This window comes from Erythrolamprus reginae, chromosome 12, assembly GCF_031021105.1.
Source record: "Erythrolamprus reginae isolate rEryReg1 chromosome 12, rEryReg1.hap1, whole genome shotgun sequence".
Taxonomy (NCBI): Eukaryota; Metazoa; Chordata; class Lepidosauria; order Squamata; family Dipsadidae; genus Erythrolamprus; species Erythrolamprus reginae.
The window spans coordinates 33,251,258-33,272,604 of record NC_091961.1 but is presented as its reverse complement, the minus strand read 5'-3'; the positions used below and the strand labels follow the sequence as shown (position 1 = coordinate 33,272,604).

Sequence of the window (21,347 nt, the reverse complement as noted above, 5' to 3'; positions counted from 1 at the left end):
ACGGCTGTAGATGCAGGTTCAGCACGCCCGGTGCTTCCCCCTGCCCCCTCCCCATCCTCGGGGCCCAATTAGTTCCCCAAAGGAGGGTCCGGGGGTGCCTCTGCGGATTTGTTCCAGCCCTGCGCACCGGCCCAGCCTCATTGTCCGGTCTTCCTCTCCCGCTGGCCACCTTTCTCTCAGGCTCAGCGGGTGCAACTTACGGGAGAGCCCTCTGGTCAGGCGTCCTGCCTGCTTGGCCACAGCTGGCCGAGGTGCTCAGGCCCTCGGACCCCTGACCTTTGCCCCCCGGCCCTGCTGACATGTTGAAAGTGACAGCCCCCAAGGCCGGCATACTTTGGAGGATTTACTCTTTGTGGGTGCTCCTTCTCCCTCCCCTCTCCCCTTTTGTTGGTAGAAGTGGCGGCAGGGTTGGGCCAGGCTGCGTGTGGGGCTGGGGAGCCAGAGGGGAGGGGTCTGCCTCCTCTCTCCCCCCTCTCCAGGCGGGAAGAAGATAAGAGGGATTCTGGCCCACGTCAAGAGCGCTGGCTTCTCTTAAAGACTGTTTTTCAGTCTTTGCCTCATTAATTCATCGCCAGGCAGGGTCTTTGCCTGTCACTGGGAGGGAGGGAATCATTCCTGCTCTCTCTCACACACAAACACACACACACACACAAACACACACACTGGAGCAGAGCATCTGCAAACCAACAGGTGCAGTCAGGAGCTGCACTTTTCACAGGCTTTTCACAGGGAGGAAGGGCAGAGGTTCTTGCAGGAAGAGTTGAAAGTAGTTCCTGCCCTTTTGGCCACCCAAATCTGAAATCTGTGGGTTGCTTAATGCGCCCTGAGCTTGGGGGTTCTCTTGTGGGCCTTTCCTTGCCCAACTTGGGAACATTATCAGGGCTAGAAGGGAATGTTGTTTGAGTAGCGGAGGAGGAGCCAGCTGTGTGTTTGGACTAAAGGCCCATCAGAAGGATGGGAGGCTGAGTCAACCGTGAGCCAGTGGTGAGATTTGAACAGGAGGGGAGGGAGGGAGGGAGGAAGGAAGGAAGGAATGAGAACAGAACAAGAAGGAAGGAAGGAAAGAGAGAGAGAGAGAGAGAAAGGAAGGAAGGAAAAAGAGAGAAAGGAAGGAAGGAAGGAGGGAGGGAAGGAGAAGAGAATAAGAAGGAAGGAAGGAGGAGAATAAGAAGGAAGGAAGGAGGGAAGGAATGAGAACAGAACAAGAAGGAAGGAAGGAAAGAGAGAGAGAGAAAGGAAGGAAGGAAAAAGAGAGAAAGGAAGGAAGGAAGGAGGGAGGGAAGGAGAAGAGAATAAGAAGGAAGGAAGGAAGGAGGAGAATAAGAAGGAAGGAAGGAAGGAAGGAGAACAGAACAAGAAGGAAGGAAAGAGAGAGAGAGAGAAAGGAAGGAAAAAGAGAGAAAGGAAGGAAGGAAGTAGGGAGGGAAGGAGAAGAGAATAAGAAGGAAGGAAGGAGGAGAATAAGAAGGAAGGAAGGAGGGAAGGGATGAGAACAGAACAAGAAGGAAGGAAGGAAAGAGAGAGAGAGGAAGGAAGGAAGGAAGGAAAAAGAGAGAAAGGAAGGAAGGAGGGAAGGAGAAGAGAATAAGAAGGAAGGAAGGAAGGAAGGAGAAGAGAATAAGAAGGAAGGAGGGAAGGAATAGCAATAGCATTTAGACTTCTATACTGCTTCACAGTGGTTTCACAGCCCTCTCTAAGGGTTTACAGAGTCACCCCATCACCCCCAACAATCTGGATCCTCATTTGACCCCCCTCGGAAGGACGTAAGGCTGAGTCAACCTGGAGCCAGTAGTGAGATTTTAATGGCTGAACTACAGCCAGCAGTCAGCAGAAGGAGCCTGCAGTGCTGCCCTCTAACCACTGTGCCACGCTGGTCTCCTGCTTGAGCAGGGGGTTGGACTAGAAGACCTCCAAGGTCCCTTCCAATTCTAATCTGATTCCAAGAGCCATCATCTCTTCTGTCAGACAGCAACTGGGGGCCCTGGGTTGAAAGTTTATCGATGGGGAGCCTGAATTCTTGGTATCTCCGCTCCTCCTTCTCGTTGCCTTGACGAAGCTGCAAAACTCAGAGGCTGTTGCCTACATTTGGGTGACCAAGTGGGGCTCAGTGACCTCACGTTTCTCCTCTACCCCCCTCCCTGGCACTTGCATGCCCACCGCTTCCCAAATTGCCACCCTAAGAAAGCCTGTGTTCTATTTAGAGGTCCTCTCCGCGATGAAGTTGGCCTTTGCCACGCAAGATAATGAGAGCTTTGTGCCGGGGAGGTGCACACACCTGGGACCAGCTCCAGCAGGGCCCCTCCCCTCCTGTGTCTAATTGGGGTGGGGGGAGCCAGCGCAGGTGTGAACGGAGAGGCTGCTTTGCTGGCATCGGGTTGGACTGAGTCCCGAGGAGGCGCGTGGCTGTGTCAGAGCGAGAGGAAGGATCTGGGCTTTTGTCGGCATCAGGAAGTATTTATCCCCAAGCTGTGCTTGGCAAGAGCTGTGCTTGCAAACTGTAGTGCGTGTGGCTTCATAAGTAGCTCCGTGCATTGAGCATTTGGCATTTAGCACTTAGACTTATATACCGCTTCACAGTGCTTTACAGCCCTCTCCAAGTGGTTTACAGAGAGTCAGCCTCTTGCCCCCACCAATCTGGGTCCTTCCTTCCTTCCTTCCTTCCTTCCTTCCTTCCTTCCTTCCATCTCTATCTCTTTGTCTCTTTATTCTTTCTTTCTTTCTTTCTTTCTTTCTTTCTTTCTTTCTTTCTTTCTTTCTTTCTTTCTTGCAATAGCACTTAGACTTATATACCGCTTCACAATGCTTTCCATCCCTCTCTAAGCAGTTTACAGAATCAGCCTCTTGCCCCCAACAATCTGGGTCCTCATTTGACCCACCTTGGAAGGATGGAAGGCTGAGTCCACCTTGAGCTGGTGGTGAGATTTGATCTGCCAAAGTGCTGGCAGCTGGTGGCAGAAGTAGCTTGTAGTACTGCACTCTAACCACCAAGGTGGTGACCTTGGTTCCTATCCTCCCTCCCTCCCTCTCTCCCTTCCTTCCTTCCTTCCTCCCTCCCTTCCTACTTTTCCTTCCTTCCTTCCTTCCTTCCTTCCTTTCCTTCTTTTCCTCCCTCCCTCCCTCCATTCCATTCCATCCATAGCAATAGCAACAGCAATAGCATTTAGACTTATATACCGCTTCCCAGCCCTCTCTCAGCAGTTTACAGAGACCCCTTTCCTTCGCTTCTCCCTCTCCTCAGGTTGCCCACCCCAGTGTCCCCTCTCAAAACCCAAATTCTACCTCTGAAGCGGAAAATAGACGTGTAGAACCACTGAAACATTTGGCGAGGCAGAAAAAACACCACCCCGCGTGGCTCTTTTGACGAGATGCCATGGGAATTGGATTCGAAATGCATTCCCAATATTTGTGGGGTCTTTCCCGGACCGAAAGGCCGTTGCAGAGTAGTAAGTAGCCCTCCCCTTGGGCCACGCTCTCCCCGGAACCATATTTAGCCTTCGCAATGAAGGCCGTTGGCATCGCTCCCTCGTCCTTCCCTCGTTTCCTTTCAAATATAATGACGGACAGTTCATTTCTGGCATGCCAATGAGGTCCCAATTGCCTCTCATTTTCTCTTCCCTTCCCTCCCCTTTCATTCTTCCAAGGCAGCGCACCATGAATTTAACCATGCCTGGGATAAACATAGATCCATCCTAAGATAAAATACAGGAGATAGTATAAGGGCAGACTAGATGGACCAGGAGGTCTTTTTCTGCCGTCAATCTTCTATGATTCTTTGAGACACACACTTGTGAAGACAGATCCGAAGGAAAACAATCAAGTAGAATTGCGTCTTTCCAAGCTGTGGAAATGTTCCCAATTGAGCTGGAGTTTATTTCATGCTTCAAAGAGAAAAGTGTCTTCTGAAGTTGCTCTTATGGCTCAGGAAGACCCCCGGAAATGTCCCGTTTTGCCCCCAAATTGTGAAGATCAAAATGGATCTTCCATCCCTCCCATCCCCAGAAAGAAAATTTTCAGAATATTTGGGAGAAACGTGAGAAGAAAGTCCTGATTCTTTTGGAGTTAAGTGCAGAAGTTGTTCCAGCAGTGGTTATTGTTATTTTTTTTTATTTTACATTTTCAAAATAATCTCTGGTTTGCCTGTGGATATGTGAGAAGCCCATTAGAGAGAAACCATTTCTTCTCAATTGCAGATGGTGAAATTACACATCTACCCTATGAATATGTTCGCAATTTCTTATTTTCCGTCTCTCTTTAATTTACCTCCTATTTCATTTTATATTATTCTGTTCTAATTTGCTCCCTAACTAGTATAATAATCAGGTTTCATTAGAGAGAGGGCGGGAGATGTTTAGTTAATAAGTTCCTTCGATTGTTGCCTTTGATAGAATTCAATATATTAAAAGTCGCAACCTTTGCTACGCTAGTCTTCTTCTGTCTGGTGAAAACTTGCTTGTGTTCCTTGATGCAAAACAGACAGGTAGGCAGGTAGACAAGAAGTGGGGATGGATGGATAGATGGATGGGTGAGTGGGTAAGTGGGTGAGTGGGTGGGTGGGTTGGGTAGATGGATGGGTAGATGGATGGATGGATGGATGGATGGATGGATGGATGGATGGACGGACAGATGGCCACAGAGACAGACAACTAAAGAGATGAAAACTCTGAAATCTGAATGCCCTCGTGAGTCAAGTTTGCATAATTTCATTTCTCCCAAGAGGGAAACCAACCACGGTTTCTGCATTGTGTGAAGAAGGCCCTTCATGGAGAGAACAGGTTCTTGAATGGCAGAAACTCTCTGCACACATTTGTGAAAACCTGCCAAAGATCCCTGCATAATTCTCCTCCTCCTCCTCCTCCTCCTCCTCCTCCTCTTCTTCTTCTTCTTCTTCTTCTTCTTCTTCTTCTTCTTCTTGTTCTTCTTCTTCTTGTTCTTCTTGTTGTTGTTCTTCTTCTTTTTCTTCTTCTTTTTCTTCTTCTTCTTGTTCTTGTTCTTCTTCTTGTTCTTCTTCTTCTTGTTCTTGTTCTTCTTCTTCTTGTTCTTCTTCTTGTTCTTCTTCTTCTTGTTCTTCTTCTTGTTCTTCTTCTTCTTGTTCTTCTTCTTCTTCTTCTTGTTCTTCTTGTTGTTGTTCTTGTTCTTCTTCTTCGTCTTCTTTTTTTTTTCTTCTTCTTCTTCTTCTTCTTCTTCTTCTTCTTCTTCTTCTTCTTCTTCTTCTTCTTCTTCTTCTTCTTCTTCTATCAAAGTCTTCCTGATTGGCTTTGCTATTCAACCCAGGGAGGAATTCAGGACCGATGGACATGTTGAGGACTGTCTCCCTTTCCCTGGCCGTTCGCAAGGAGTTGTCCATGTGCCAGACCTAGGGTGTAGGAGCCCGAGACGGGGCTGTCTAGGGCTTGCAGACCTTCTGCCCACCTGGCCAGGTGTTTCTTCTGGAGGTGACCTCCCGTTTCCTTCTTCCTCCAGGCTCGGACATGGCTGTCTTCTGCCTGCTGTGCGGGAAGCGCTTCCAAACGCAGAGCGCCCTGCAGCAGCACATGGAGGTGCATGCTGGCGTGAGGAGCTACATCTGCAGCGAGTGCAACCGCACATTCCCCAGCCACACGGCCCTCAAGAGGCACCTACGCTCACACACAGGTAAGCAGGGGGGGGTCAGGGAAACCTGCCCGGACAGTGACAGACAGGGAAACTGCAGGATTGGAGAGGGTGGGTGGGGGGAACCATCGAGTTCTCTGATGAGGAGCACGGGGTGCATTATTATTATTATTATTATTATTATTATTATTATTATTATTCTGGCGCACAAATCCCAGGAGCCGATTAGGTCCCACAGAGTTGGCCTTCTCCGGGTCCCATCGATAAAATAATGCCGTCTGGCAGGACCCAGGGAAAGAGCCTTCTGTATTGCCTCCGTACAAATCGATGGTGAGGCCCCACTTGGAGTCCTGTGTGCAGTTCTGGTCCTGCACCTTGAGAAGGATAGAATGGAACTGGAAAAGGTGCAAAAAAGGGCAACGAGAATGATCAAGGAAATGGAGCCCCTCTCTTCTGAAACTAGGTTGCAGCACCTTGGTCTCTTCAGCCTTGAAAGACGGTGTTGAAGGGGGGACTTGATCAAAGTGCATAAAATCAGGCATGGGACAGAAAAGGTGGATGGAGAAAAATTATTTTCTCTATCACACAATACTAGGACGAGGGGGCTCTCCCTAAATCTCACAGGTGAGAAAGTGAGGACAAATAAAGGGAAGGAAGGAGGAGGAGGAAGAGGGGGAGGAGGAGGAGATGGAGAAGAAGAAGAAGAAGAAGAAGAAGAAATAGAGGAAGAAGAAGAGGAAGAAGAGGAAGAAGAACAAGAACAAGAAGAGGAAGAACAAGAAGAGGAAGAACAAGAAGAAGAAGAAGGAAGAGGAGGAGGAGCAGGAAAAAGAAGAAGAACAAGAGGAAGAGGAAGAAGAAGAAGGAAGAGGAGGAGGAGGAGGAGGAAGAAGAGGAAGAACAAGAAGAGGAAGAAGAAGAAGAAGAAGAAGGAAGAGGAGGAGGAAAAAGAAGAAGAACAAGAGGAAGAGGAAGAAGAAGAATGAAGAGGAGGAGGAGGAAGAAGAAGAAGAGGAAGAACAAGAACAGGAAGAGGAAGAAGAAGAAGAAGAAGAAGGAAGAGGAGGAGGAGGAGGAAAAAGAAGAACAAGAGGAAGAGGAAGAAGAAGAAGAGGAGGAGAAGGAGGAAAAAGAAGAAGAACAAGAGGAAGAGGAAGAAGAAGAAGAGGAGGAGGAGGAAGAAGAAGGAAGAGGAGGAGGAGGAGGAAGAAGAAGAACAAGAGGAAGAGGACGAAGAGGAAGAGGAGGAAGAGGAAGAGGAGGAAGAAGAAGAAGAAGAAGAAGAAGAAGAAGAAGAAGAAGAAGAAGAAGAAGAAGAAGAAGAAGAAGAAACGGATGCCAATTTAGGAGACATTGTGCCTAAAGACCTGTGTGTGTTTGGGGAGGTGTGGTTGGGAAGCAGCTGTGCAGAAGAAAGGGGGCCGAATTTCCTGGGCCCGAGCAGCAAGTGGAGGCAGCGGCCGCCTGTGAGTCTATAACAAGGGGGAGAATTTATGCTCAGGCACGAGTTGGGTCTGACACGGGGATAATGAAAAAGCGTAGGTCATTGTGGATGACTTAAGCTTTCAGCGGCGGAGGAAAATGTATGAAATGGGAACAGCATTACACGCTTGGCGGCTCTGCACATCTGCAGCGGGACGAGTGAAATACAGTGGGGCCATTCTTTACCATAAACTTGTGGCCGTCGCATTTGCCGAGCCTTGGAGAAGGTTGTAATTACACCGACAAGACAAATCAGCAATATTTAAATATTCATGAACAAAGTCTGGGGTGATCAATCTATCTTTATTGTCCTTCCATTCAGCTCCTGTAATAAATATTTTTTAAAAGAGGGGAGGGCGAAGGAGCTGATGCTGCCCCCTCCTTCCATCACCTCCCTCCCTCTGCCCCACCGTCCTCGAAGAAGGAAGGCTGAGGTTTGGGAGGGAGACATCGATTGGGGGCCGGAATCTGGACCTTCGCACCAACCGTCCCCAGAAATAAACTCGAAGGGCTCAACAATTCCTTGGGGACTTCTCCTGGGCAGCTGCAGGGATGGAGAGCGGCCGAAGACACCAAAACTGCCAACACCCCTAAGGGGGAAAACTTCCCATGTTCCACAACCTGTTGGCATAATAATAATAATCGGAAACTTCAGATCGTGCAGAATGCAGCTGTGAGAGCAGTCATGGGCTTATCTAAGTATGCCCATGTTTCACCAACACTCCGCAGTCTGCATTGGCTGCCGATCAATTTCCGGTCACAATTCAAAGTGTTGGTTATGACCTATAAAGCCCTTCATGGCATTGGAGCAGAATATCTCCAAGACCGTCTTCTGCCGCACGAATCCCAGCGACCGATCAGGTCCCACAGAGTGGGCCTTCTCTGGGTCCCGTCAACTAAACAATGTCGGTTGGCAGGCTCCAGAGGAAGAGCCTTCTCTGTGGCGGCCCCGACTCTCTGGAACCAACTCCCCCCAGAGATTAGAACTGCCCCTACTCTCCCTGCCTTTCGTAAACTCCTTAAAACCCACCTTTGTCGTCAGGCATGGGGGAACTGAATCACCTCCCCTGGGCATGTACAATTTATGCATGGTATGTTTGTGTGTGTGTTTGCTTAGTAAATGGGTTTTTAAAAATATCTTAAATTATATTTAGATTTGTCATGAATTGTTGTATCCTGCTGTGAGCCACCCCGAGTCTGCGGAGAGGGGCAGCATACAAATCTAAATAATAAATAAATAATAATAAAATAAATTTAATAATAATTTATTAGATTTGTATGCCGCCCCTCTCTGAAGACTCGGGGTGGCTCACAACACAATACACAATGTACAAATCCAATATTAAGAACAGATTAAGGGGAGGAGGGGAAGAGAAGGAGGAGGAGGAAGAGGAGGAAGAAGAAGAAGAGCAGGAGGGGGAGGAAAAAGAGGAGGAGGAGGAGGGGATGAAGGAGAAGGAGGACTGTGAGATCCTTTGTACTCTGTACTTTGTCCTTTGTACCTTTCATTACCCAAACCAGCCAACATCATCAGTAACATAGTGACTAGCACTGGTGACGTTACCTAGTTGGGCCACGAGACGTCTACGAGAAAACAACCGAGCTCAGACCCCCCCCGTTTCAACCCTGGGCACTTGTGGGCAGGCGTGGCCTTGGTCTCGTGGCCCCCCATGGCTTCCCTCTGACCCCAGACCCCGCCTCCCTCCTTCTCGGCTGCAGGCGACCATCCGTACGAGTGCGAATTCTGCGGGAGCTGCTTCCGGGACGAGAGCACCTTGAAAGGACACAAGCGGATCCACACGGGGGAGAAGCCCTACGAGTGCAACGGCTGCGGGAAGAAGTTCAGCCTGAAGCACCAGCTGGAGACCCACTACAGGGTCCACACGGGTAAGGGGGCAGGGTGGGGGCGCTGGGCGCTGGCAGCCTGCAGCTCCTGTAAACGGCGGGTCGATATTCACATTGCTTTTTCTGCTCCCGGCTTCATTATTCGCTCTGCCTGGGCATGGACGGCCTATTGACGGGGAGGGGAAGCCAGGCTGTTAATTACTGCACGGAACGAAGCCCCCCCCCTCCTCAGCCTTCTCCCACCTCGGCTGCAGCTGGTGGGATCCAGAGGGGCTTCTCTGGGAGGGACTGGGAGGGCAAGGATTGGCCCCCGACTAGTCCATGTAAGGCCGAGATTAGGTGGCTCGCAGGTACTCTGAGAGCCACTTCTCTAGCTCTGGGGGGTTGCAGGAAAAAGAGTCCCCCCCATTGTTGCAATGACTTTTAACATCCCCCACCCATGATTTCCCCCCGTCCTCCTCTTTTTTCTCTTTCTCTTCCCTCTCTTATTTCTCCTTCTCCTTCTTCTCCTCTTTCCTGTCTCCTTTCTCTTCTTTCTTTCTCCTTCTCTTTCCTCTCCCCTCCTTTTCCCTTCTGCTCTTTCCTCTCTTCTTTCCTCTCCCCTTCTCTTACTTCCATCTTCTCTTCTTTCTCCTCCCCTCTTCCCTCCTTCTTCCTCCTCTTCCCTCCTTCCTCCTCCTCTTTCTCTTCCCTCGCTTATTTCTCCTTCCTCTTCTCCTCTGTCTCTTCTTTCCTCTCCCCTTCTCTTACTTCCATCTTCTCTTCTTTCTCCTCCTCCTCTTTCTCTTCCCTCTCTTATTTCTCCTTCGTTTCCTCTCTCCTTTCTCTTACTTCTTTCTCCTTCTCCTCCTCTCCCTCCTTTTCCCTTCTGCTCTTTCCTCTCTCCTTTCTGTTTCCCCTTCTCTTACTTCCATCTTCTCTTCTTTCTCCTCCTCCTCCTCTTCCCTCTCTTATTTCTCCTTCTCCTTCTTCTCCTCTTTCCTGTCTCCTTTCTCTTCTTTCTTTCTCCTTCTCTTTCCTCTCCCCTCCTTTCCCCTTCTGCTCTTTCCTCTCTCCTTTCTGTTTCCCCTTCTCTTACTTCCATCTTCTCTTCTTTCTCCTCCTCCTCCTCTTCCCTCTCTTATTTCTCCTTCTCCTTCTTCTCCTCTTTCCTGTCTCCTTTCTCTTCTTTCTTTCTCCTTCTCTTTCCTCTCCCCTCCTTTCCCCTTCTGCTCTTTCCTCTCTCCTTTCTGTTTCCCCTTCTCTTACTTCCATCTTCTCTTCTTTCTCCTCCCCTCTTCCCTCCTTCTTCCTCCTCTTCCCTCCTTCCTCCTCCTCTTTCTCTTCCCTCGCTTATTTCTCCTTCCTCTTCTCCTCTGTCTCTTCTTTCCTCTCCCCTTCTCTTACTTCCATCTTCTCTTCTTTCTCCTCCTCCTCCTCTTCCCTCTCTTATTTCTCCTTCTCCTTCGTTTCCTCTCTCCTTTCTCTTACTTCTTTCTCCTTCTCCTCCTCTCCCTCCTTTTCCCTTCTGCTCTTTCCTCTCTCCTTTCTGTTTCCCCTTCTCTTACTTCCATCTTCTCTTCTTTCTCCTCCTCCTCCTCTTCCCTCTCTTATTTCTCCTTCTCCTTCGTTTCCTCTCTCCTTTCTCTTACTTCTTTCTCCTTCTCTTTCCTCTCCCCTCCTTTTCCCTTCTGCTCTTTCCTCTCTCCTTTCTGTTTCCCCTTCTCTTACTTCCATCTTCTCTTCTTTCTCCTTCTCCTCTCCCTCCTTCCTCCTCCTCTTTCTCTTCCCTCGCTTATTTCTCCCTCCCCTTCTCCTTCGCCTCCTCTTCCCTCTCTCCTTTCTCTTCCTTCTTCCTCCTCTTCTTCCCTCTCCCCTCCTTCCTCCTCTTCTTTCTCTCCCCTCTCTTATTTCTCCTTCCTCTCCTCCTCCTCCTCCTCCCACTCTGCAGGCGAGAAGCCCTTTGAGTGCAAACTCTGCCACCAGCGGTCCCGAGATTACTCCGCCATGATCAAGCATCTCAGGACCCACAACGGAGCCTCCCCCTACCAGTGCACCATCTGCCTGGAGTACTGCCCCAGCCTTTCCGCCATGCAGAAGCACATGAAGGGCCACAAGCCGGAGGAGATCCCGGCCGACTGGAGGATAGAGAAGACCTATCTCTACCTGTGCTACGTCTGACGGGACAGAATCCACCCCCTCGATCGCTCCCTGACCCCTTTGCCTTCTTTCGCCCCCTTTTCTTGCTCATTTTGCGTTGGGTTCCATCCACCCCCCTTTCCATGGTCCTTAGGGTTGCCGGGAGTGGGTGGGGCAGGGAGAAAGGAGGGAGGGGGAAAGGGAGTCCCCCAATGGAGCATCCCCTTGACCCATCTCCAGCCCTGGCCAGCTGTGGACTCCCTCGGGGAACTCCAGGCGTCTTCTGTTGCTCCTTGGGGGGCGGGATGGCTAATTTCTCTCTGTCGGGGTGTAAGCTGAGATCCAATCAACCCCCTGAACTGCTGCCTCGGTTTCCCAAGGATCCTTGGAATTGTAGCATCACATGGAATCTCTACTAGGTTCCATTGAGTTTGCTCCAGTGCGGATCCCTAATGTACCCAAGATCCTCCTGGAAGTCACATCAAGAGCTGGGTGCAGTTTTACACATAGGCATCCAGCTGATTCCCCACATTTACACACACACAAACACACATACACACACTGTCCTCATGGGTTCCTTTGAGAGGGTGATGTAGCTGCCACATTCAAGGCCATGTTTGGTTGGGAGAGATGGAAATGTTAGGGAGCAGAATAGCCACAGATATCTGCGATGCCCCAGCTGTGGGGAAGGTAACATCTGCCTTGGGACATCCTACATCCCTCCTGGCAGCTACTTGAGAAGATCAAGGAAGGGCAGGGAGTCTACTAAGGGAGAGCATTAGGACCCCCCAGCGCCAACCCTTTACTCATTGATTCAACCGATCACGTTTGGGCCTTGGCAGCTCCAATGTTGAGGGGTTGCTGCCCCAAAAGAACGAGACACCCCCTCCTCCCCAGATGTGCTCTGAATTGGCCTCCGGTTATTCCCTGGGAGCCGCGACCCTTTCTTCTGACCAAAGACCATTCTATGCATTTGTTTTTATTTATTTATTTTTAAAGTGAGAAGGAGAGAGAGGGATGAGGAGGAGAGAGGCAGTGAATGTTTGCACATTTGCTAGCTTGGACGGCCAATCGTGTCCGAGCACAAGAGGAATCCAGATGACAAGGCTTAGGGGAAACCCAGCGGCTGCTAGAGAGACTTCCCCCAAGGATCTGCCCCTCTGAGGCTTTGGGAAGCTCTGTGGAGGCCCTCTTCTCAAGCCCTCCCCCGTTGACTTCCATGGGGGTAAGAGGGATGTGCTTTCTCCTAGTCAACAGCCGCAGTCCCACTCCCTCCTCTGTAACAAGACCATTGAAGTCAACTTCATGTAAGCCTGACCATTAGCGGATGGAAGCCAACCTAGACATGGCTTCAGTTACTCATGAGGATGGCCCAAAGACTCCTAGCACCGGTAGCCGATTGAGGTGTGTTGAGGGTGCAGCATGGAAGCCTCCCTGGCAGTCTTGACTTCTGTACATGGAACGGCCTCCTTGCTCCATGGAGCTGTCCAAGGTCCAGCTGGGACCTTCCTTTTGCTCGGGCCTGATCCCTTCATCTCTGCCTAGCAAATGGTGGGGATGGGTGGATCCAGCCTTGTGCCTTTTCTTCTCATTGGGCATCATTTGTAGCCAGATAAATTGTCCAGGTAGGTCTGACCCAAAGTTGAGACTCCAATAGAAATGCCAATTCCTCTTCTCGGAAGGGTGGAAGACCAATTCCCAGAGATGGAGGAGCTAATGCTGTCTCTGGGCAGGTGTGTCTCCTGGCCGCCCTACCTGGGCTTATTTGAGAGGCTATTTGTCCTACATGTCCACTTGCAACCATCACCAAATCTTCATGTCCCCAATATTTTATTCTAGGGTGGATCTTCTCTTTCTGCTTTGCACAGAACAACATCGCCAAGAGAACGGACAGTTCTTATTATAGGCCTATCTCTTGGTTGGTGGGGGGCATTGCTTCCCCCTTGATGGGGGGATTGCCTCTTCCAGCTCATCCTTCTTTCTGTCCAGGGATGTTGTGAAAGTTGGGGTCCCTCCTCTCCCCTCCAGAACCTTAGGTTAGGGGTAGCTTCCAGAGTTTTCCCCCCAAATAGCCACCAAATTGCAATTTGGAGGAAGGAAATAAGGGAAGGAAGGAAGGAATAGAGGCCTGGGAGAACACCTGTTGGGTAGACTACATGTTCTTGATTTAAGTGCAATCCAAATCCAATCCAATTTAGATTTTGACATGTCTCCATCCCTCAATGTCCTTGTCCTGGGGTGCCCATCTGAGCTAGGAAAGGTGTCCCTCTTTCCTCTTGATGCCCTGGCCAATGGCTTGAGGTTCCCTCGCTTCTCCATCTCGACCCTTGGTGCCTTCAGCCCAGGGCCAAGGGTCTTTCTCTTCTCTCTTGCCCCCTCCCCTATTGAGCACCATCCCATGGAGATTTCTCTGGAGGCCCTTCCTGTCCAGACCTCTGTGGCCAGAGGGGAATGCAGCTGCCCTCCATCCTATGTTGTGTCTTTGCTTTCGTTTCAATGATGTTTCTCATTTTCGCACATTGTACTTGAAATGACCTCGGTTTCTTGTGACCTCATGAGCTTTTTTGAGTTGGCTTTCTGCGGGGAGGAGTTGGGTGGGGGTTTCATTGCTGAAAAGGCCACCAGGCTGGAAAGGAGTCTTTGCACCCATGTCCAAAACACAGCCGACAAAACCCCTTGGACGTTGCTCTCCAACGCCAGCTGCCTTGTTTCGCCTTGATTGTGTATTATTATTATTATTGTTGTTACTACCAAAATTGGTGTTTGTTGTTTTTACGATCCAGCCTGACGTGGTTCAGAGATGATCTTGAAAAGCTACCTCTTTTTAAGTTGATGTTGTTATTGTTAAGTTTCTTCTCCTTTTTTGGCAGTTAAAAAAAAGCACAGTTTTTTGCAATATTTGTGGGCGGGTGGCTTTGTAAATTTTCACTTCATCTCATGCTTTATATTGACAATTGTACATTTTATTTTGTAATTTAGCTGCTTTTATACATGGGGGGAAAGTTCAGCCAAGGAAGTGCAGGATCCATGTTTCTCAACCACTCAAGTGACATGGACTCCAACTCCCAGAATTCCTCATGCTGGCTAGGGAATTCTGGGAACTGAAACGCATGCAGTTTAAAGTGTTCACGATGGAGAATCGCTGGTGTAGATGGAAGAATTTTAAGCGGATTAATCTCTGTCCCGTTGCTCCGCACACTTTCCCTCCTAAAATCTGACCCTGATCTTTCCTCCATGTTGGAAGATACTGAAGGCCTTAAAAATTGGGTGGGGGGGAGAGAAAAAAGGGATAAAAAGAGACTCTATGTCGTCGTAAGTTCAGAGAGCTGAAAATTTAGCGAAACTTTTAGCAATTTGGTAAAAGGAAAGAAAAATAAATAAATAAACCAGTTACACTTGAATATGTGAATAGTTAAGTAGAGTTTTGTTTATAATGTGAAAAGAGAGAGAGAGAAATGACAGCATTCAAAGCAGATCTTTTAATGAACAATATGCAGTACCAGTGTGACATTTGTCGGAGGCGGCAACTGCCCCCAGCCCTTCCGATGGAGCCCCCAACCCGTGTTGGGTGTCGTCTTTTTACAAAGTGGGGAGGGGGAGGCGTGTGAGGGGTCTTCCTCTCTCTTCCCCACCCCTCCCCGAGCTAAAAGTGTTGGACTGATAAATTATTTCAAAAGTGTGATATTTTTGTAACCTCTGTTAGTCTCCGTGTGTCGAGCAGGATGTGGTCCCACTCCTTCCCTCTGTAAATGTGAACAGGGATATGTTTGCGTCTCCCGGTGTGCGTCGGAAACCTAGTATTAAATAATAAATCATGCAGTATTGTTGTACAGAGTGGGCCATGTCAGATGGTACTCGACTCAGGAGGGGAATCCCAGCTTGCAAAACACACTTGGGAAGGGATCCAGCCGGATCCGGTGGGACTCTCGGCGTGCCCCCGTGGAGAGGACGGATGGGTGGGAAGGACACGCCACTGGTCTGGGGGAGCAAATGGTGGGCTGGCCTCTTGCCTCATTCCTCCCTTTAATGATGGTTGGCTTTCTATCATGGCATGGCATGATCCAAGCTGGCTTGACCGGTGATGGCAAAGTGCTTGGCACCACAAGGAGGAGGAAAGGCGAGTCACAAAACAGGACCTGCACAAACCAGGTGGAATTGGGGGGCTTCGGAGGAGGGCAAAGGGGTCCCCTCCTTGGCCCCTTCACAGGCTGCCATTCTGCCCCCTCCCCTTTCCGATCTGAGCCTGGGATCCCCTCCCACCGACCCCTCCCGTGGGTTTGATTTGGCTTCCCTTTCAAAGTATATATTCCTGGCTGTCTGTGAATTGTCGCTTTGGGATTACCTTTCAGAAACTGAAAGCAGTACGGTTATTGTGTACACAATCCCCCCCCCCTTTTTGCCGATGTGTGTTTCGTGCGTGTCCGTCCGATGGAGAAATATAACTTTGTGGCTTCTTTGTGGTGGGAAACAAGACTGGGGCGGCTTGAGAGTACGATCCTCAAAACACAACTTTGGATTAAAAAATGGCGCTCTTTTCTTTTTTTTTTGGTCAATCTTTGTGCCTGAAAAAAAAAGTGTGTTTGTTTGTGTGTGTGTGTTGATTTCTGTGCAAAAACAAAAGAGGAATAAAATGCTGCAGTGCTTTCTTAACTAATGATTTGGTACCTTGGGTGAGTGGGGGACTTGCTAGCTAAGGGACGTCATGGTATGGCCATTGCCCCCGTCTTCGATTCTTGGATGGTGAAATTATGGGATGCCCCTGCCCCCTGCAGGTCCCGGCCCCTGGGTCCCCTAGCGGTGCAGGAAAGGATGCCCAGGCCCCATTGCACCCCAGTCCCCCCATCCTTTGTGCCCCTTCCACCCCACAGTTGTGTCCTGCTTCGCAGCAACACAACTTGCACAACCCAAGCATGGGAGACAGCCCGTGCTAAAGTTGCCCAGCCTTACTCTGTTGGCAGAGTCGAAGCCTACTGAATGGGCAACTTCCACACACTATTTCAATGGTCTCCCTTCCATTCCAAAATACAGCGGTACCTCTACTTACGAACTTAATGCGTTCCGTGACCAGGTTCTTAAGTAGAAAAGTTTGTAAAAAGAAGACATTTTTCCCATAGGAATCAATGTAAAAGCAAATAATGTGTGCGATTGGGGAAACCACAGGGAGGGTGGAGGCCCTGTTTCCACCCAGGAGATTCCAAGAGAGGCCCCACGGAGGCTTCTTCCTGCCTTTTCCAGCCCTGTTTTCTCCCAGAAAATTCCTAGAGAGGCACCACGGAGGCTTCTCCGCACTTTTTCTGGCCCTGTTTCCTCCAAGGAGATTCCTAGAGAGGACCCATGGAAACTTCTCTCTGCCTTCTCCGGCTCTCTTTCCTCCCAGGAGATTCCTAGAGAGGCCCCACAGAGCCTTCTCCCCACCTTTTCAGGCCCTGTTTCCTCCCAGAAAATTCCTAGAGAGGCCCCACAGAAGCTTCTCCCTGCCTTTTCCGGTTAGAGTTTCAGAGGGTCGGGTTTGTAAGTGGAAAATTGTTCTTTAGAAGAAGCAAAAAAATCTTGAACACCCGATTCTTATCTAGAAAAGTTCGTAAGTAGAGGCGTTCTTAGGTAGAGGTACCACTGGAATTCTTCTCCTTGCCCTGCCCACTTCTTTCCAGACCCCACCCACTTCTTTCCAGACCCCACCCACTTCCTTCCAGACCCCACCCACTTCTTCCTGGCCCCACCCTCCAGTCTCTTCAAGGCTACCAAAGGAGTCTGCCTTCCGTTGATGGATGCCAAGGGTTTTTGGCAGGGAAGGCTGGGATTGGGGTCTGCAGACAAGGCCTGGGGGGGGCAAAAGATGACCAGGGGCTGAACGTCTTCGCTCTCCACTTACCATGACCTCCCTTAGCCCAGGGCTGTCATTTTCTTGACATGCATCTCAGTATTGGTTGAGCATAGTGTTGAAAAAGAGGCAGGGCTTTTGGGGGAAGGCTCTGGAGCCCTGCCACATCTCCATGGATGTTCATCGATTTCATGTATATATCTATATATCTATATACACTGCTCAAAAATAAATAAATAAATAAAGGGAACACTCCAAGAACCCATCCTAGATCTCAACAAATGAAATATTCTCATTGAATCCTTCGTTCTGTGCCAAGTTGAATGTGCACAACAGCAGGTGAAATGGATTGTCCATCAGTGTTGCTTCCTAAGTGGACGGTTTGATTTCACAGAAGTTGGATTGACTTGGGAGTTATATTGTGTTGTTTAAGTGTTGCCTTTACCTTTTTTTGGAGCAGTGTATCTATATATTAGCACTGAGGACCGATTGCGGCCTCCTGGACCAAGCAAATTTAAAGCTTATTCTTCCCTGGTTGTGTTTCATCTCTTATCGCCTCATGTTGTCGCTGTTAAATGTGCCAGTTTGATCATGTTAAAAGAGAAGTCCTTGTGTTTTAATTGCTGTCCTGGCTCGGTCTACCTCAGCACCTCCTGCTAAGCCTGACTTAAGAAGGTGCCAGTTATTGTTGTTATTATTTTTGTTATTTAGTTGATTTCCCAAATACTGTGTTATGTGTATATATATATATATATATATTTCCCCTGTACAAAGTTCTTTTCTGTCCCTTCCTTTGCAGTGCAGCTTGGGCGTCTTGGTTATAAGCTCTCTCTAGAGTCTTAGACGCATTTAAGTTAAAATACACACACACACACACACACTTACGAAATAAATCAGTTCTCCTCCCCCACCTTCACTCCCCCCCCCCAAAAAAAAGTTGTGGTGTCATTCTCTCCTCCTGCACCTCTTCTGTAAATCCCAGCAGTGTCCTCTGTAAACTTTCCGTGTTTTCTGGCGAGAGGTGGGGTGGGGTGGGGGGCAAATACGTCAAAAGGAATCCCCCCCCCCCTCCGAAAAAAACCAATGTATTGCTGCAGGTTTTTTTTCTCTCCATTTGTCACTAAGTGAAGTTTGTGCCTTCTATAGCAAAGAGAATATTTTTTACATCCTACTAACAGTAGAATTTTTTGGTAGTGGACATTTTTTGTATTTTTATTTATAAGTCTCATAAGGAAAATAGCAATGTTCAGTTGTATATCTTGAATCTGCAGTTAGGAATTTAAAAAAAAACACACAATAAAGTTGATTCAGTCGTCGATGTTGGTGGCTCCTTCGTGTCTTTTATTCTTTGCCGTTTTCGCAGCTGGGATGGTGACGTCAATTTATGATGGGCCTTGAACTGAATTGATTTTATCCTCACCTCCCTTTGCCAAAAAAGAATAAGTTCTACTTTCGTCATGTTATGTTCATATGTACTATAATACATATTGTTTGACAAATAAATAAATAATCATCATCACCACCATCACCATCCAGGATTGGCCACTGGGAGAAAGAAAAACTGGCTTCATAGACCACACTGAGTCACAACTGTGGTTTTACGGTGTTTCTCAAATAATGGGGCGCCCCCCCTGGGGGGGACACATGGAGCAATGTTTGGGGGGTGGCGCATGACCCCTGTGAATGTGCTAATTTTTTGCCGCAGGGAGTAGGGGGGTTTTGCACCGAAGAATAGCCCATCCTATCCCGTCCCATCCCATTCCATGATCGAAACATTTAAATATGTTAAAGGGTTAAATAAGGTCCAGGAGGGAAGTGTTTTTAATAGGAAAGTGAACACAAGAACAAGGGGACACAATCTGAAGTTAGTTGGGGGAAAGATCAAAGGCAACGTGAGAAAATATTATTTTACTGAAAGAGTAGTAGATCCTTGGAACAAACTTCCAGCAGACTTGGTTGGTAAATCCACAGTCACTGAATTTAAACATGCCTGGGATAAACATAGATCCATTGTAAGATAAAATACAAGAAATAGTATAAGGGCAGACTATGTGGACCAGGAGGTCTTTTTCTGCCATCAGTCTTCTATGTTTCTATGTTTCTATGCTGTGCTGTGCTATGCTATTCTCCATTCCATTCTATTCTATTCTATGCTATTCTCCATTCCATTCTATTCTATTCTATGCTATTCTCCATTCTATTCTATTCTACAAGCCCCCCTGAGCCAGTGGCGTTCTAGGACGAGGGTTGGTCTGGGTTAGAGTATTGGGGAGACTTGCTGGCGGGGCCCGTGCTTTGCTTTCCTCTGGAGGAGGGGGGCTTTTGCCAAGACTGCTCTGGGTGTATCGGAGGCTCCCCGGGGAGCTGAGCAAGTTTGCTTCAATGGAAGTGAACTCGCTCATTTAAACCTGACTATAGGCTGCTCCGGCCTCCCGCTGGGTTAATTATCCTGTAGTTCTAAACTGATTGCTGTACACTACGCTTAAGCCCTCCTCTATTTATTTACTGATTACATTAACTGCTGCGCCCGGCCCTCTTTTTCATGGTGATGCAAACTCTGCAGCCCTTTGCCCAACGCTGGGTGCCCGCTTGGTCGGAGGGGAGGGGAGGCACCACACACCAGGAGGGGGAGGACAGCTGATGGGCAGACGTCGGCCAGGCAGACAGGAAGGAAGGATGCTTCTTGGGGAGGGGGTATTTTTGGGGTCCCCCACCATGGCCCGGCACCCCAAAGCAAATTTAAAGCCTGCCTTGAACTGCCCTCATCCCAGGTCAACTTAAACAAGTCCTGCCAAGGTTGACCCAAAATCGAAAATACGGGCATCTGACCGAGGGGATTTTTATGACTTGAACTTTGCCAGGGAGGGGGGTGGATGAGGAGAGAGAGGGGTGGAAGAGATTTGCCCCGCCAAGCTGTGTAATCCCATGAAAATTAAAATGCAGTTAAATGTTAATTACGTGGAATCAACGGGCAATTAGTGTTACTTAAATATAGTGTGCTGTTTATATTCAAATTATTTATGAGCATCGATAGACGCTTTTTGGCTGCCCCATCCTGGAAAAAAAAGCCTGGTAGGCCCCCTCCTCATCTTTTCCCAACAGAGGAAGGAACAAGGCAAGGAGACCGTTTCTCCTATGACCACCACCATTTTTTTCAATGATGATTAATGCTTTAGCACGCTGGGAATACAGAATAGTTGAAGGGCACCTTGGAGATCTTCTATTCCAACCCCCTGCTCAAGCAGGATAGGTTATGCTATTTCAGACAGGCAGCTGTCCAGTCTTTTCTTAAAAGCCTCCATGACTTCTGGTGGCAAGCTGTTCCACTGGTTAATTGTCCTCCCTGTTAGTTTCTCCCTAGTTCCAGGTTGCTTCTCTCCTTAGCAATAGCAGTAGGATTTAGACTTATATACCGCTTCATAGTGCTTTTACAGCCCTCTCTAAGCGGTTTACAAAAACAATCTGGGTCCTCATTTGACCCACCTCGGAAGGAAGGAAGGAAGGAGGGAAGGAAGGAAGGAAGTTAGAAGGGAATGAGAAGAGAATAAGAAGGAAGGAAGAAAAAGGGAGGGAGGCAGGGAAGGAAGGAAGGAATAGCAATAGCATTTTGAGTTGTATACCGCTTCCTGGTCCTTTTCCAGCAGTTTGCAGAATCAGCCTCTTGCCCCCAACAATCTGGGTCCTTATTTGACCCACCTCAGAAGGAGGGAAGGCTGAGTTAACCTGGAGCCGGTGGTGAGATTTGAACTGCTGAAACTAGAGCTAGCAGTTCAGCTGAAGCAGCCTACAGGGCTGCCCTCTAACCACTGCGCCACTTGTTTAGTTTCCATCCATTGTTTCTTGTTCTGCCCTCTGGTGCTTTTGTAGAATAATTTGACCTCCTTCTCTCTGCAGAAGCCCCTCGAATACTGGACCACTGCTATCAGGTCACCTCCTACTTCTTTTCTCTAGACTGGCCCTACCCAATTCCTTTTTTTAAAAAATATATATATTTTATTGATTTTTTACAATATAAAGATCCACACAACATAAAACAAGTGCTTTGTGTATTGTGCCCTACCCAATTCATGCAACCATCCTTCCTATGTTTTAGCCTTCAGATTCTTTTTTTAAATTCAATATTTTTATTGATTTTGTTTTCAAATATAAACACACACACAACATAAAACAGGTGCTTTGTGATTAGTGCCCATCACCAGACAAACATTTACACCCCACCACCAAATTGTGGGTGTTTCTTGTATAAACCATTTTAACTCAAGAGCAAAGTATCTATTTACATATTATAAAGAATAGAATAGAATAAAATAGAATTTTATTGGCCAAGTGTGATTGGACACACAAGGAATTTGTCTTGGTACATATGCTCTCAATGTACATAAAATAAAATATACATTTGTCAAGAATCATGTGGTACAACACTTAATGATTGTCATAGGGGTCAAATAAGCAATGAAGAAGCAATATTAATAAAAATCTTAGGATATAAGGA

General features: G+C 48.2%; 1 protein-coding gene across 2 annotated transcripts in view; it reads left to right on the top strand.

Moving 5' to 3' along the window:
- The window catches only part of ZBTB16 (zinc finger and BTB domain containing 16), a 145,479-nt gene extending 127,308 nt beyond the window's left edge, over positions 1 to 18,171 (top strand). For both annotated transcript variants that reach the window (XM_070765599.1, XM_070765598.1), the window contains exons 5-7: positions 5,461 to 5,631; positions 8,791 to 8,958; positions 10,847 to 18,171. In XM_070765599.1, coding sequence (XP_070621700.1) covers positions 5,461 to 5,631; positions 8,791 to 8,958; positions 10,847 to 11,076 — 569 coding nt within the window. In that variant the 3' untranslated portion in view covers positions 11,077 to 18,171. The remainder of the gene's footprint in view (positions 1 to 5,460; positions 5,632 to 8,790; positions 8,959 to 10,846) is intronic.
- The last annotated feature ends 3,176 nt before the right edge of the window (positions 18,172 to 21,347 follow it).